This window comes from Carcharodon carcharias, chromosome 3 (assembly GCF_017639515.1).
Source record: "Carcharodon carcharias isolate sCarCar2 chromosome 3, sCarCar2.pri, whole genome shotgun sequence".
NCBI lineage: Eukaryota > Metazoa > Chordata > Chondrichthyes > Lamniformes > Lamnidae > Carcharodon > Carcharodon carcharias.
This window is the reverse complement of record NC_054469.1, coordinates 54,458,617-54,475,674: the sequence shown is the minus strand read 5'-3', so window position 1 is coordinate 54,475,674 and position 17,058 is coordinate 54,458,617. Positions and strand designations below refer to the sequence as shown.

At 41.6% G+C, this 17,058-nt stretch overlaps 1 protein-coding gene across 5 annotated transcripts in view; it reads right to left on the bottom strand.

Annotated features, from left to right (window-relative positions):
* Positions 1 to 5,034: 5,034 nt before the first annotated feature.
* Positions 5,035 to 17,058, bottom strand: part of mastl (microtubule associated serine/threonine kinase-like) — a 60,214-nt gene continuing 48,190 nt past the window's right edge. For 4 of the 5 annotated variants that reach the window (XM_041183252.1, XM_041183256.1, XM_041183254.1 and 1 more), the window contains 3 exons: positions 15,384 to 15,497; positions 11,196 to 11,297; positions 5,035 to 6,696 (listed from right to left, as the gene is read on the bottom strand). In XM_041183252.1, the coding sequence (XP_041039186.1) occupies positions 6,539 to 6,696; positions 11,196 to 11,297; positions 15,384 to 15,497 (374 nt within the window). In that variant the 3' untranslated portion in view covers positions 5,035 to 6,538. The remainder of the gene's footprint in view (positions 6,697 to 11,195; positions 11,298 to 15,383; positions 15,498 to 17,058) is intronic. The other variant, XM_041183253.1, reaches the window with a different exon arrangement.

Below are 17,058 nucleotides of genomic sequence, written 5' to 3'. Positions count from 1 at the left end.
GTCTTTGTCAGGACCTACCCCAAAACAGCAAGGACAATAATTTCTTCCTGTCCGAACAGCTTCATCTCCAGGACTACCAGATAACAAAAAAATAGCTAACAAAACTAATTATGCACAAGGGAAGTGCTAAGGACCCCTATCTGCCTGTAATGTATGCGATGGTTCTAACCATGGGAAGTGGAAGCTATTTCATTGATATGAACAGACCATTGATTGCTTTCCATCATGTATCAATGGGCAGTTGTCACATGACCAAAACACTAATAAAAGGATTTCCAAGTCTAAGGTCTGCTTGCTTTGCATATGGCAGAATGCATAACTAACAGAAGAAACACCACAGCAGAAACTAGGCTATAACATAGTGTCTTACAGACCCATGAAGCTTAAAGATTAAAGCCTCCTTGAAACCTGTTCTGAAAGATTGAGTTCGCCTGGAAAAGGAAATGAGTCCTCCCGGGTACAAAAATTACCAAGGTTGCCTATACAGCCAGCTATGCATCTCTTATTCTGAAGAAACACCACAAAATCCTATCTTCAGCTATCTAGGCTTGTCTGAACTTCAACTCCAGAGTGGAAAAGCTCCCCTTCTCACTGGACTTTAACAAACGGGTGTTCTGTTACTATTCTGTTTGGTTTTAATATTCACTGAAGTGAAACTCCTTTCTTTTACTGTTTTGTGTGCTAAGTAGCAATAAACCTTTGCCTGAAAAGTACACGTGAATAAATAATGCTCCTGGTTTGTAAAAACTGATCTCACAAACCAGGGTTTGGGAACACACCTTGGCCTTATCTAAACTAAATCACACTGATTACAGAGAAAAGGGTAGGAGAATCAGGGTGTCTATCTCTCCCCTGTCTGTAACACACATGCAGAATAAATTGTTATTGCATCTGTCCTGATGAGTGCAAGATGAAAAGCTTTGATGGCATGTCCTTTTCTCAGCAATTTAAATTTAATTAATAAATCTGGAATTCATAGCTAGTCTTAGTAATGGTGATTATGAAACTATCAATTTTTTGTAAAAACCCATCTGGTTCACAATTTGCTATCCTTACATGTGACCTTTGGCTCCACACCCACAGCATTGTGATTGAATCACAGACTCTTAATGGCACAGAAGGAGGCTATTCAGCCCAGCATGTCTGTGCTGGCTCTCCAAATGAGCATTATGACCTAATGCCATTGCCCTGCCTTTTCATCTGCACTTTGTTACTTTTCAAATAATCATCTAATGCTCCCTTGAATGCCTCTATTGAACCTGCCTCCACTACACTTCCAGGTAGTGCATTCCAGACCTGAACCACTTGTGTAAAAAAAGTTTTTTCTCACATCACATTTGCTTCATTTACAAATCACATTAAATCTGTGCCCTCTTGTTCTTGATCCTTTTATGAGTGGGCACAGTTTCTCCCTATCTACTCTGTCCAGCCCTTAAACTTCTATCAAGTCTCCTCTCCAAGGAAAACTGTGCAAACATCTCCAATCCATCCTCATTGCTGAAGTTTCTCATCCCTGGGACCATTCTTGTAAGCCTCTTCTGCACTCCATTGTGTTCACATCTTTCCTCTAATATGGTGCCCAGAACTGTATATGATATTCCAGCTGGGATCTAACGAGGGCCTTATACAAATTCAGCATAACCTCCCTGCTCTTGTACTCTATGCCCCTTTTAATAAAGCCCAGGATACTTATATGCTTTATTAGCTGCTCTCTCCACCTGTCCTGCCACCTTCAATGGTCTATGCACATATACACCCAAGTCTTTCTGCTCCTGCATCCCCTTCAAAATTCCACCCCTTATTTTACATTGTCTGTCCATGTCCTTCCTACCAAAATACATCACCTCACACTTTATTGAACATTATCTGCCACCAGTCTTCCCACTCCACCAACTTGTCTGTCCTCTTGAAGTTCGACATCGTGCTCCTTGTAGTTCATAACACTCGCAAGCTTCCTATCATCCACAAACTTTGAAATTATCTCTTGCACACCAAGATCTAGATCGTTAATATACATCAGGAAAAGGGTCACAATACCAAACCCTGGGGAACTCCACTACAAGCCTTCCTCCAGCCTGAAAAACATCCATTGACAATTAATCTCTGCTTCCTTTTTTCAGCCAATTTTGTATCCACGTTGCTATTGTCCCTTTTATTCCATGAGCAATAACTTTTCTCACAAGTAGGTTGTGTGGCACTGTCAAATGCCTTTTCAAAGTCCACGTACACCACATCAACAGCATTACCCTCACCGACCTTTCCTGTTACCTCTTCAAAAAAACTCCAAGTTAGTTAACCACGATTTCCCCTTTAGAAATCCATGCTGGCTCTTCCTTAGCAACCTATATTCTTCCATGTGACTACACTCCATTCTGACCCGATTGTTTCTAGAATCTTGTCCACCACTGAAGTTAAACTGCTGGGCTTATCCTTACAACCATTTTGAACATGGGTGTAATGTTTGCAATTCTCCAGTCCTCTGGTTCTACCCGAGTCTAGGGAAGACTGAAAGATTATGGCCACTGCCCTTGCAATTTCTACTTTCACTTCCTTCAATATCCTTGGATGCATCTCGTCCAGTCACAGTGCCTTGACAACTTTAAGTACCGACAGTCTATTCAACACTTCATCAATTTTGAACCCTTCTAGTGACAAAGTTTCTTCATCTGTCACCATGGCCTGGGTAGCATCTACCTATTTGGTAAAGACGGATGCAAAGTATTCATTTAATACCTCAGCCATGGTCCGTTCGTCCTTGCGTACGTTCCCTTTTAGGTCCCTACTCCTCCTTTTGCCACTCTTTTACTTTGGAATTCTGTTTGTTGGCTGCCAGTCTTTACTCATAATCCCTCTTCGCTTCTCTAATATGTTTCTTCACCTCCCCTCTGAACCTTCTGTAATCCTCTTGGTTCTCAGTTGTATTTTCTACCTGACACCTGTCATAAGTGCACTTTTTCTTCTTTATCTTAACTTATTATTTTTATTCTGGATTGCCTATCATTCTAAAACATGCAATACAATGATCACTGTCTACTAAATGTTCCCCCACTGACACTTGATCTACTTGGTTTGCCTCATTTCCACGAACCAGGTCTTTTCTTGTTAGATTGGACACATACTGCTGTAGAAAATACGCCTGAACACAATCTAGGAACTTTCACCCCTCTCCGTCCTTTACACTACCACTGTCCCAGTCTACATTCAGGTAATTAAAGTCCCCCACTATAAGTACTCAATAATGCCTGCATCTCTCTCTAATTTCCCTGTGGATTTGTTCTTCTGTACTTCTCACTATTTGGCGGTCTATAGATTACACCAAGCAATGTAATTGTTCCTTAGCTCTAGCCAAATTGATTCTATCCTTGAACCCTCTGGGATATATCCTCCTTCTCCAGCACTGCAATGCTCTCCTTAACCAATACCTCCACCCCTCCTCCTTTCCAATCTCTTGAATACCTTGTACCCAGGAATATTTAACACCCAGTCCTGCCCTTCCTTGAGCCAGGTCTCTGTTATCACCACAACATCATATTTCCACATGGCAATCTGTGCCTGTAACTCCCCAATCTTATTTACTATACTCTTAGTTGCCCTCTGAAATGGCCTAGCCACTCAGTTCAAATGCAGTTAAGGATGGACAACAAATGCTGGCTTTGCCAGCAATACACACATTCCATGAAAGAATATTTACCTTTCCCTTAGCTTTTACTGAAAATAGCACAAGAGAACAGGACACATGATACAATATCTTCCACTATTAAAATTATAATCAGGTTTCAGTTGTACTTAATAGCTTGAGAGAAAGTTAAAATTATAAAAACAAGCACTCTTAAAAGATAAAATAATGGGTAACAAATTTATCCAGCAAGTAACTGAGCCAAATAGACTAGGAAAGTATCAGGTTTGATTTCTGGTCTCTGCTGTGTTGCTTAATTTCAATTAGGCCAGCAGGAGTGAAAAAGAATCAGCCAAGCTTCCCAATCCTGACTGCAATCCAGTAAGCTTTGCTGGAAATGCGTATGGAAAGACTTGAGGCAAGAATGTGCTGGAGCTCAGCCATAATGCCCATGCAGCCACTCGATTTCAAGACTCATGCAATGACCACTTGGATGAAGTACTGGAAGGTGCCTATTGCCTATGCAACTGCATGTCTGATATCATGGAACAAGAGAAAATGATCAGACATACAAAGGAAGTTTGTGAAATCATAAAATTACTAAGAATCACTTACATAAGGGTACAAGTCAGCTGCGCTCAAAGACTGATTGTTATATTGCTGAAATTCTGCCTTTGAAAGGCTATTTAACTTCTTAGAATGAACAATGACAAGGAAAATTTTAGAATTAAGTGTATTTATGAATAAGTACTAGTTTCAACTGGGGGGGAAAGAATCATAACATCATAAAACAGAGACCATACAGCTCATCGTTGCTGTGCTGTCTCTCAAGGAGCTGTCAACTAATCCTATGATTAAAAACTTCAAATAATTTTGAGCATCCCTATTAGATCTCCCCTTAACCTTCTCTGTCCCAAGGAACACAATCCCAGTTTTTCTTGTCTCTCCAGATAGCTGAAGACGTCCATTTCTTGCATCATATCATATCTTCCTGTAAAGGAGCAGTAAACGCTTCTATTTCTAACTCACAGCAGGGCATAAATTAATATGTTAAATACAATATATGAATAGTATAGAACTACTGTGGCACATCTTAGAGCTTATATAGAACATACATAATGCACATATCAAGAATCAGATATAAGTTATAATGAACTGACCCACAGTTATTGAGAATCTCAAAAATGTTTAATATCTTCCACTGGCATTCTTTATGGATTTCCTTCTTTTAGTTGGATGTTACATTTCATTTTGTCTGATTGTTAATGCTCTAAAACAGGACTAATTAATTACATGCTGTACAGCTGAGAGATCTACACTCCAGCCACAAAAAATGAATGCCAGGCTAAACTCATTCAAATCACAAAGGTCAGGAGCTTACTCCTATAAAGTTTGTAGAAATCTAAAACACCAAACAATCCATGAATGAAAGATTTTTATTTAAGTCACCATTATACTTTGCACACAAGTTATACAGATAGTCTGTCACAAAACAAGGTAAGAGTAGATTTTTGTCGATGTGCAGGTATGGGTTATTGGCAAAGAGAAGGCAGGGCTGATCTGAAAATTCTTAATGAAATAGGGCAAGAAAAACATTCAAGAATACACATTTATTATCATTTTTGATTGATACAGCATTATCAAAGAACTTCAGATGAAAACTCTTAAGAGTTGATATACCAAATAATGCAGTAATTGGCGAACAGATATTTACAGCTTTCCTTTTAAATTCTGGGACCTCAAGCCAACTGAAGCATGAGACAGTTAACTGCATCCTTTATCTATGTTCATATTGGTTGCTAATAAGAGACCACAACCAGTAAGGAACAGACACAAATTTCCATTCTAGTGGAGATAAGGAAATGAGCAAAGCAAAAATATACAAAAAGATAGGGACAGCAAAGTTTAAGGGCTAAGTAATACAAGCAACATTAAAACCAACTACATCACCAGTAATTAAAACCACTGCAGTATTTTGCTGTCCACCTTAGTTGGTAACTGTAAAAATAAAGTGCATTTAATTGAGGGAGGGAGTGTTCACTTTAGGAACAGCTTTGGTTCAACTTGATTTGTAACAAACTCCATTATCAAACACTAAAGAATAAAAAAAAATCCAGAGGGGCGCAATGAGCTAAAAAGGTGCAAGAGTGAAAGCATCTTTAGGTAGCCTGGCACAGCTTAAACAAAATGGCCAAAATAAATCCCAGGATCATTGCAAATAAGTAAACAAACATGTTTGCAACTAACAAAGGATAATATGAGATCCCCAAGTCATGTTTGTAAAGTGCAGCAAAAATAGTCATGTCAAACACTTCAAATACTTCAGGCAGTCTGCTACGCAGCTGACTTTCCCAAAACGCTCCTTTTCAGAACTTAAATGTTCCCAAAATGGAGTTTGCTTGAATGCTCCATTCAAATATTAGCTGTCAAGTGTTTGAGGGATGGGCGATGTTCCAGATTGTATGCTTTAAAAAAATATCACAGTGTTCCAGCTTACTGAATTCACCCTTTACAGTTCCTATGGTGCTGTAAATGTTCTAACAACTAATTCAATTTCAGGGAGCTATCAATTCAAGTTTTCTGCCCTGTTACTCTGGAGCCATTCAATAAGTGCAGCCAAACGTCCTTGTCTTCCAGTGCCCTCTAACCTGAATGAAATGGAACATGAAAGCAGCTCAGAGATCCTAATTTTCTTTGGCATTTTCTCATTTTCTGCTAAGAAATAACGGTCCTCCATTCAGAAACATAATTTAGAGCTGGAAATTGAGAAGGCAACCCTGAATATGGTAAAAGAAACAAAAGATAGCCTTCACTGGCACCAGACACTGTATGTACATATTCATGAATCTAATATTAATGCTACATACAAATTAGTGTATTTTCCTTATCCTCATAGTATTTAAGTTTAGCAAATTGCAGGTGCTACAAACTGAATCCTGAAATGATGAGGTGTTGAGCATTATTTCTGGCTTCAAAATATGTTGTATCTGTTTCATCATCTGGCTGTGGTACAAAGGGCATAGGGCAATTCTGTAGATTGTCCCAGTCCATATCCAGGAAGAGAGGATGCTTCTTGAGCTCTGAAAGATGAAACCAAAAAAGTTGTTGCTCTTTCTGAGATGAGTCACCTTCTGATTGGAGTCAGGGAAGAGGTAGAGATGCTGAATAATGGGAGGAAGGAAATGCTGGAGAGGAGTACTCTGCTATTTTATAGTGAATACACACTTACATAAATCTTGATCGACGTTTTATGAAAGAACATGAATTTTCTGACTTCTGTGCAGAATTCACAGACCAGCCGCTGCACAACAGAAATAAGAGCTACAAGCTGATTGACCCCAGGAAACAATGTAATTGCTATAAGGGTTTCACACATGCTAATTCAAGGGTATCCAGAACCTGAACTTGATTTTTCTTCATTTATTGTTTCACAGGATGTGGGCACCGTTAACAAGGCCAGCATCTGTCGCCCATCCCTAGTCGCCCTTGAACTGAGTGGCTTGCTAGGCCATTTCAGAGGGCTGGCGGTGGCAAGGTGGTCACTGGATTAGCAGTCCAGAGGCCAAAGCTAATGCTCTGGGGACACGGGTTCAAATCCCATCACGACAGCTGGTGAAATTTGAATTGAATCAATAAATCTGGAATTAAAAGCTAGTCTAATGGTGACCACAAATCCATTGTCCTTTAGAGAATGTCCTTTAGAGAAGGAAATCTGCTGTCCTTACCTGGACTGGCCTACATGTGACTCCAGACATTGTGGTTGGCTCTTATATGCCCTCTGAAATGGCCTAGCAAGCCACTCAGTTGTATCAAACCGCTAGAAAGTATAAAAGGAATAAAACCGGACAGAACACTCGGCATCAACCTAGGCACAGGAAACGATGGCGGCAGACCCGGCCCTGTCAACCCTGCAAAGTACTCCTTCCTAACATCTGGGGGGCTTGTGCCAAAATTGGAGAGGCGTCCCACAGACTAGTCAAACAACAGCCTGACATTGTAAGATATGATTCTGTGAATCTGACTATGTCCCAGACATCACCATCACCATCCCTGGATATGTCCTGTCCCACTGACAGAACAAAGCCACCAGAGGTGGCAGCATAGCAGTATAAAGTCATGAGGGAATTGCCCTAGGAGTCCTCAACATCGACTCCAGACCCCAGGAAGTCTCATGACATCAGGTCAGACATGGGCAAGGAAACATCCTGCTGGTTACCACTACCATCGCGCCTCAGCTGATGAATCAGCGCTCCTCCATGGCAAGGAGGTGGTGAGGGAAACAAGAGAGAAAAAGCTACCAGATCTCATCTTCACTAATGTACTGGTTGCCGATGCATCTGTCCATGACAGTATTGATAGGAGTGAGCACTGCACAGTCCTTGTGGAGACAAAGTCCCGTCTTCACATTGAGGATACCCTCCATCATGTTATGTGGCACTACCACCATGCAAAGTGGTTTAGATTTTGAACAGATCTAGCAACTCAAAACTGGGCATTTATGGGATGCTGTGGGTCATCAGCAGCAGCAGAATTGTAAACAAACATAACCTGTAACCTCCTGGCCCAGCTTACCCCCACTCTATCATTACCATTAAGCCAAGGGATCAACCCTGTTTCAATGATGAGTGCACCAGGCAAACCTAAAAATGAGATGTCAACCTGGTGAAGCTACAGCACAGGACTACTAGCATTCCAAAGCAGCGGAAGCAGCATGCAATAGACATAGCTAAGAGATCCCACAACCAACGGATCAGATGCAAGCTCTGCAGTTCTGCCACATCGAGTCGTGAATGGTAGTGGACAATTAAACAACTCACTGGAAGAAGGGGATCCACAAATATCCCTTTCTTCAGTGTTGAGGAAGCCCAGCACATCAGTGTTGAAGCATTTGCAGCCACCTTCAGCCAGAAGAGCAGAGTGGATGCTTCATCTTGGCCGCCTCTAGAGGTTCCCAGGATCACAGATGCCAGTCTTCAGCCAATTGGATTCACTCCATGTGATGTCAAGAAACAGCTGAAGGCAAAGGATACTGCAAAGGCTATGGGCCTTGACAATATTCTGGCAATTGTACTGAAAACTTATGCTTCAGAATTAGCCATGCCCCTAGCCAATTGTTCCTGGCATCTACCCAGCAACGTAGAAAATTGCCCAGGTGTACCCTGCCAACAAAAAGTAGGACAAATCTAACCAGGCCAATTACCGCCCCATCAGTCTACTCTTGATCATCAATAAAGTGATGGAAAGGGTCATCAACAGTGCTATCAAGCAGCACTTGCTTAGCAATAATCTTCTCACTGATGCTCAGTTTGGGTTCTGCTAGGGCCACTCAGCTCCTGACTTCACTGCAGCCTTGGTCCAAACATGGACAAAAGAGCTGAACTCAAGCGGTGATGTGGCATTGACTGCCCTGGATATCAAGGCAGCATTTGACTGAGTATGACATCAAGGAGCCCTAGCAAAACTGAAGTCAGTGGGAATCAGGGGAAAACTCTCTACCAGTTGTGGGTCATACCTAGCACAAAGGAAGATGGGTGTGGTTGTTGGAAGTCAAATCATCTCAGTCCCAGGACATCGCTGCAGGAGTTCCTCAGGGTAGTATCCTGGACCCAACCATTTTCAGCTGTTACATCAATGACCTTCCCTCCATCATAAGGTCACAAGTGGGAATGTTCATGGACGATTGCACAACGTTCAGCACCATTCACGACTCCTCAGATACTGAAGCCTGTATCCATGTGCAGCAAGACCGGGACAATATTCAGACTTGGGCTGACAAGCAGCAAGCAACATTCGTGCCAGGCAACATCTCCCCATGACATTCAATGGCATGACCATCGCTGAAACTCCCACTATCAACATGCTGGAGGTTGACCAGAAACTGAACTGGACCAACCATATAAATACTGTGGCTACAAGAGGAGGTCAATGGCAGGGAATTCGGGAGAGTACCTCGCTTTCTGGCTTCCCAAAGCCTGTCCACCATCTATAAGGCACAAATTAGGAGTGTAATGGAATACTCTCCACTTGCTGGATGAGTGCAGCTTCAACAACACTCAAGAAGCTCGTCACTATCCAGGACAAAGCAGCCCACTTGACTGGCACCCCATCCACCACAATAAACATTCACTCCCTCCACTTCTGACACACAGAGACAAGATGCATTGCAAGAACTCACCAAGCCTCCTTAGACAGCACCTTCCAAACCCACAACCTCTGCCACCTAAAAGACAAGGGCAGATGCATGGAAACCCTACTACCTAGAAGTTCCCCTCCAATTCACACAACATCCTGACTTGGAACTATGTCACTGTTCCTTCACTGTTGTTGGGCCAAAATCCTGAAACTCCCTTCCTAACAGCGCAGTGTGTGTTCCTACAACACATGGACTGCAGCAGTTCAAGAAGGCAGCACACCACCACCTTCTCAAGAGCAATTAGGGATGAGCAATAAATGCTGGCCTAGCCAGTAACACCCACATCCCAGGAATGAATATAACTTTTTTTTTTTAAAAAGAGCTCACATCCACATTGCTGAGATTCTGAAGACAATTGCAGGCCAGACTGGCCAAGGACGGCGGGCAGATTTCCTTCCCTAAAGGAGATCGGTGAACCAGGTGGGTTTTTTACGACAATCAATGATACTTTCTTGGTTACCATTATTGAGACTAACTTTATATTCCAGACTTTATTAATTGAATTTCAATTCAATATTGAGTGCACTTGTGGAAATCTCAGTTGCAGGTTATATTCTTTATTCTCCTCAGCATCACGAAAATGGTGAATACAAATAAGGAAAAATACCAGATTTCTCTCCTTTTGAAATCATCTTTAACTGACATCTTAGTAATAACCCACAAGATCTGGCTCTCACATTCAGGAGAATAAAAGGCGGATAAACAAAAATATGCCAAGAGAGACCATTAAAATAAAAACAACATGCTCTTTTTCAGATGTTACTTAGCTCCATTACAACATGTTAGATTTTTATGATATGTTTTATACCATTTCCATATAAATGGGGCATCTAAAATATTCTAGTTTTTGTTTGAACTTACACATCTAACTTCCAAATTGAAAGTTATTGGGCCTAATTTTGCTGCAAGTAATCTGCCATTTAAAATCACTAATAAAAGTGAATACATGAAGGATTGAGGCTCCACATTTTTAATAGTTAACTTTCAGTGCCAGAAAGATTGATTGGCAGTAATTAACAGTTATCATATTATTAAATAGTAGTTTAGTTCTAATTTATCACATAAGTACAGTAACTTTTATCTAGTTCAGTCCCTTCAATACAGTGAAATGCCATTTTCAAAGCTCAGGGTGCAGTACTCTGATGCAAACAGCAACATTTGGGTACTGTCATTTAACTGCGCATTAGCACCTTACCTGAAGTTCCTTTACCACTTATGCTTAAATAAAGGCAAGTGCCATTAACCTCACCATTATTTTCCCAAAATTTGGGATTTTCTTTCTATAGTATGTAGCACATCATTCAGACACTATACACTTAAAATATGAAATAGTGACAATTTCCCCAAAGAAGTTTCTTTAAATGTCCTAGTTCCCAAAGGTCAAACCTTTCAATCCAGCTCTCTTGAAACACTCAATTGTCAGTAGAATTTCAATTGCACTATGGGCATTTTTAGATAATTCTTCTTCACCTTCTGGCCAAGGTATATCTACAAAAAGAAAATTAAAGTTACTTATGAAAACCAACATGTATTTATATAACACCTTTAACATTGTAAAACACCCCAAGTCATTTCAGAGGAGCATTATCAAACAAATTAACCACTGAACCACATAACGAGATATTATGGCAGAAAAAGGTAGGTCTTATAAAGTGTTTAATAAGAGGAAACAGAGGCGGCGAAGTTTAGGTAGGGAATTCCACAGCTAAAGTCCTCAGCAGCTGAAAGCATGGCCACCAATGGTGCAGCAATTAAAGATTGGCTATGCCCAAGAGCCCAGAATTGGAGAAGCACAAATATCTCAAAGAGGGCTAGAGGAAATTATAGAGATAGGGAGAGATGAGGGCATGGATGGATTTGAAAACAAGGATCAGAATTCTAAAATTGAGACTTTTTGCTTAAATGAGAGCCAATGTAGGTCAGCAAGCATAGGGGAGATAAGTGATCGGAACTTGGTGTGAGTTAGGATACAGGCAGTGGAGTTTTGGATGACCTCAAGTTTACGGATGTGTACTCATGTAAACAATCATGTAAACGATCAGTAAATTGAGTGAGAAAGGGCCAGTAGTGACAGAGCCATACTGCCTCAAATAGCTGCACTCTAACCTCTACAGTAATGACAAAAGTTTTCCAGCCTGAAACATTAACTGTGTTTGTCTTTCCACAAGTGCCTGTCTTGCTAAGTATATAGAATATTGTCTCTTTATTTCAGATTTCCGACATCTGCAGTATTTTGCCTGAGTTATCAATTCAAGGCCTACTCCAGAATTTGCGCACAAATTTGTGACTGATACTTCAATGTAGTACCTAAGAAGTGCCCTCCTTCAGACTAAGTGTTAAATAGAGGTGCCATCTGCCTATTCTGGTGATGGATACATCCGTTGAATGTAAGAGCAGGAACTTGGAATAATCCCTGTGCCTCACCGGGAAAGCCTGAGAAGCACCCAATATGGTGCCTCGGGTGCTTCTCAGGCTTTCATTGGCTCTCATTTAAATAAGACTGGCAAGCTATAGGCACCTGATGAGCATCCCCAGGCAAAGAGCCTTGAAACTTCAGGTTGCTGTTTCATCAGCAGCAGTCCTCAAAGAGGAAGGAAAAGTGATCATTTGATATATAAAGAAAAATCAATCCAATAAGAGATGGCTCACAGTGGCCTGTGGTTTTAATATGAATGCAGGAAAAGCAGTCATGCTCTTCCCAGCTCCACATTCAGATAGATAAGTTTGTAAAAAAAAAAAGAAAACCTCTTTGTTGCTGGTTAGACAGCATGTAGACTTGGTTAGACAGCACATAGACCTGGTTTTACTGAATGCAGCAAGCTGTGCTCAGGGCAACCCAATTTTCCATAGGAGTATCAAACAGCTATTTAGTCCCTTAGTTGCATATGCAAACAGCCTAAAGCTAATTTCAGGCATGTACCTTGAACACCTACACTAATATGATGGGCAGCATATTTCCAGCTTATTGGCGCAGCACCACTGACGTCCTTGACCATTGACTATTATTTTGTTCACTGAAATGCAGAGACATTTGTAGGCAAACATTTAGCACAAAGCAAGATCCCACAAATAGCAAAGTACTTTTGAAACGTTTAAGAAGAACAAAGAAAAGTACAGCACAGGAACAGACCCTTAAGCCCTCCAAACCTGCGCCAATCATATTGCCCGTCAACTAAAATATTTTGCACTTCCGGGGTCCATATCCCTCCATTCCCACCCTATTCATGTATTTGTCAAGCTGCCTCTTAAACACCACTATCGTACCTGCTTCCACCACCTCCTCTGGCAGCGAATTCCAGACACTTACTACCCTGTGTAAAAAACTTGACCCACACATCTCCTCTATAGTTTTCTCCTCTCACCTTAAATCTATGTCCCTTAGTAATTGACTCTTGCACCCTGGGAAAAAGCTTCTGACTATCTACTCTGTCCATGCCACTCATAATTTTGTAAACTTCTATCAAGTCGCCCCTCAATCTCCGTCGCTCTGGTGAGAACAATCCAAGTTTCTCCAACCTCTCCTCATAGCTAATAACCTCCAGACCAGGCAGCATCCTGGTAAACCTCCTCTGCACCCTCTCCAACGCCTCCATATCCTTCTGGTAATGTGGCGACCAGAATTGCACGCAACATTCCAAGTGTGGCCTAAACAAGGTTCTATAAATCTGCAGCATGACTTCCCAGCTTTTATACTCAATACCCCTGCCAATGAAGGCAAGCATGCCATATGCCTTCCTGACTACCTTATCCACCTGCATTGCCACTTTCAGTGACCTGTGGACCTGTACACCCAGATCCCTCTGCCCGTCAATGCACTTAAGGGACATAATAATGCATTATAAAATGCAAGTCCTTCTGGACCTTCCAGCAGCTATATTCTGAATTTGCTAACGCAACTCGACAACACCTTGCACTCCATGACTTTTTTCCTTATGTTCTCCTGAAGGCAGACTGTTGGAATACTTGGAACATGGTTAGATGGGGGCTAACCACTCCTCTGTACCATGTTTCAAGAGTACAGATAGGAAAGCACGGCAACAGAGCCAGTCCTATTCAACACAACATCCATAAAAGCATGAAATAAAAACAGAAAATGCTGGAAAAACTCAGCAGGTCTGGCAGCATCTGTGGTGAGAGAAACAGAGTTAACGTTTCGAGTCCACATGACTCTTCTTTATCCATAAAAGCATATTTTCCTGCAGCAATCTTTGGATAATGATCAAGAGTGAGAACCCAATCATATATTCCTTCCCAAATTCAAGAATGCTGCAGTCCTTTGACTGTTGTGACTCTGTGACATCACTCTTGCCTTGGAATAAGAAAATTGTGGGTTCAAATCCCACTTAAGAAACTTCAGTGCAAAATTAAGAATGACTCTTGGTGCAGTTCTGAAGGCTTGCTACACTGTAGGATATGCAGTCTCTCGTAAAAGATGTAACTGAGGTTCTATCTGCCCTCCCAGGTGGATGTCAAAAGATCCCATAGCATTATCTGAAGAACAGCAGCAGAGTTAACCCATAAATGAATTTTTTAAAAATTGCCTGTCTCTTCTTCTGCTGCCCAACCATACCTTTGTTACTGTCAGGCCTGACTATTCTAATGCACTCCTGGCCATCTCCGTTCTACCCTTTGTAAGCTTGAGGTCATTCAAAACTCTGCTGCTCGCATCCTAACTTGCACAAAATGCTGTCCACCCATCACCCCTCTGCTGATCTACACTGGCTCCAGGTTTAACAACACCTAGATTTTCTCTTCCTTTCTTTCAAATCCCTCCATACCCATGGCCCCTCCCTATTTCTGTAATCTCTTCTAACCCTACAATCCTCCAAAATATCTGCATTCCTTCAATTCCAGCCTCTTGAACATCACCAATTTTAAATCATTCCACTGCCATACAACCCGAGATATCTGTGCTCCCTTAATTCCAACCTCTTAATCATCTCCTATTTTAATAGTTCCAGCATTGGTGGCTTTGACCGCAGCTGCTTTGGCCCCAAGCTCTAGAATATTCTCCCTACACCTCTCTACTTCATTTTTCTCCTTTAAAATAGTCCTTAAAACCAAACTCTTTGACCAAGCTTTTGGTCATCTGCCCTAATATGTGCTCATGAGACTCGGTGTCGTATTTTAGTTTATAATGCCTTTGTGAAGCACAACAGAATGTTTTATTTTGTTAGAGGCACTATATACGTTGATATTGTTTTCGGCTGTAAGACTCTTTGGAATGTCCAGAGGTCGTGAAAGGCAGATTTTTCTTTTTCTTTACATGATCGTAAAAACTGAGATACTGCTAACATGTCCTGACATAACTACTCCCATGAAGGTGGGTCTTACATATGAGAAATTGAAACAAGGCACAAAGAACAGTATTGTGATTTACTCATTATGTACATGCCGAAAATGGTTTCACTAATTTTACACATCATTAAGCTAATCAGTATTCCTAGAATGCAATGTCATGTTTATTGAAATTAAAGTGATTGAATGTGAAGGAAAATATTTTGGATTCCCTACTTGATGATGAACAGAAACATGGTGGTTACTTTTAAGGAAAAATGCAGCAGAAGTTCATACCTCTGTTCAAGATATTCTGAAAGACTTGTTGTGGTGTTTCATCATTGAAAGGGGGAATGCCTGTCAGAAATTCAAATAAACACACACCAAGGGCCCACCAATCCACAGCAGGACCTAGGGCATAACAGCAAAAACAAACATCATTTCCGATTATATTAAAACAGAGCTAAAAAAAAATATGGAAACGCTGGAATTATGCATCAGGTCTGTTGGAATCCATAAAGAGAAAAGATATTGAACGTTTCATAAACAGAACATCGCTTCCAAAATTTGAGCCCATCTTTTCTTTTCTCAGATGCCATTGGACTTAAAACTTCTTTTAATTCTGTTATTAAATGCTGATTGTTTACATATTGAGCTCCAAAAAGTGATTTTTGCACCAATAAAAATTGTTCAGAATTAATTAGGTACTTCCTGTAGATTATTTCTGCCCACAAACATGCTGCACAAAAACCTTAGTTGCTGCGATTTGAAGAAACTGATTACAAATGTGCTATGTCATGAGTAGTACTGTTAAGAAAGTTATAACATAAAAATTCCCTATATTTCAAGTCTTACTTTGTATTTTTTATTCATTCCTGGGATGTGAACATTGGTGGCAGGACAGCATTTGTTGTTCATCTCTAATTATGCTCAAGGTGGTGGTGATGAGCCACTTTCTTGAGCCGCTGCAGTTCATCTGGGGCAGAATTTTCTGCTTGACGCGCGGGGGGTGGGCCCGGCATGTTAGCGCGTAAAATGACGCACGGTGATGTCAGGCAAGCGTCCCTGACGGAACCGCGCACTATCGCGATATTTCACTGGGCAGGTGCGAGATGAAGTTCCACGCACACCCGCCATTGATTAACAGGCTAGTTAAGGCCCTTAAATCGTCAATCGATGGCAATTTTCAGCTGTCTGTGTGATCTTTGGGCCGGCGCACAGGCGCAACGGGCAGGCGGGTAAGAGACTTTTTAATCAAACTCATCCACGGGTGGGATAAGAGGGCTCAGTGGGGTTGTCAATCTGGTCTGAGTATTTATTGCAGAAAGTTTTTTAAACTTGCCTGTGTGATCTGTAGCAGTTCAGAACAAATTCCAGCAGCTTTCTGTGTACTTTGAACCTTCAGGTTAGCACTCTACAGTCAGTAATCTTTATCAGGCCTGCAGCTTTCTGGAGGCCTCCCTTTGGCCTGGGTATGGGTTCTGGCATGTCCACTGGAGGCAGCTCCTCTGAGGAGGAAGGGAGAGCTAGAATAAGGTAGAGGCCAGGAGTGCACAATCAGCCTCCAAGAGAGCCACCTTTGGGAGTACAGGCACATGCACAAGGGGCACAGGGCTAAGAGGTAGTCCAAGGTGGAAGGGGGCCGCAGAAGACACCACTATCCTGCTGCCAGGGTATACAGGCGGCGAAGCAGCTACCTCAATATGACTGAGGTGCAGTGCCGAAGGAGGCACCAACAGTCAAGGGAGACAGTCAACTACATCTATCAGACGATTGGCCTTCAGATCTCTCCTGTGTGGGCGGACACCCCATGCCAGTGGCTCTGAAGGTCACAGTTGCCCTCAACTCTTATGCCTCTGGTTCCTTCCAGGGCTCGGTGGGTGATCTTTGCGATATCTCCCAATCAATCAATTAGCTGTCCACACTTGTGTCAAGCAGTTCACAGACGCTCTGTTCAGGCGTGCATTGACCT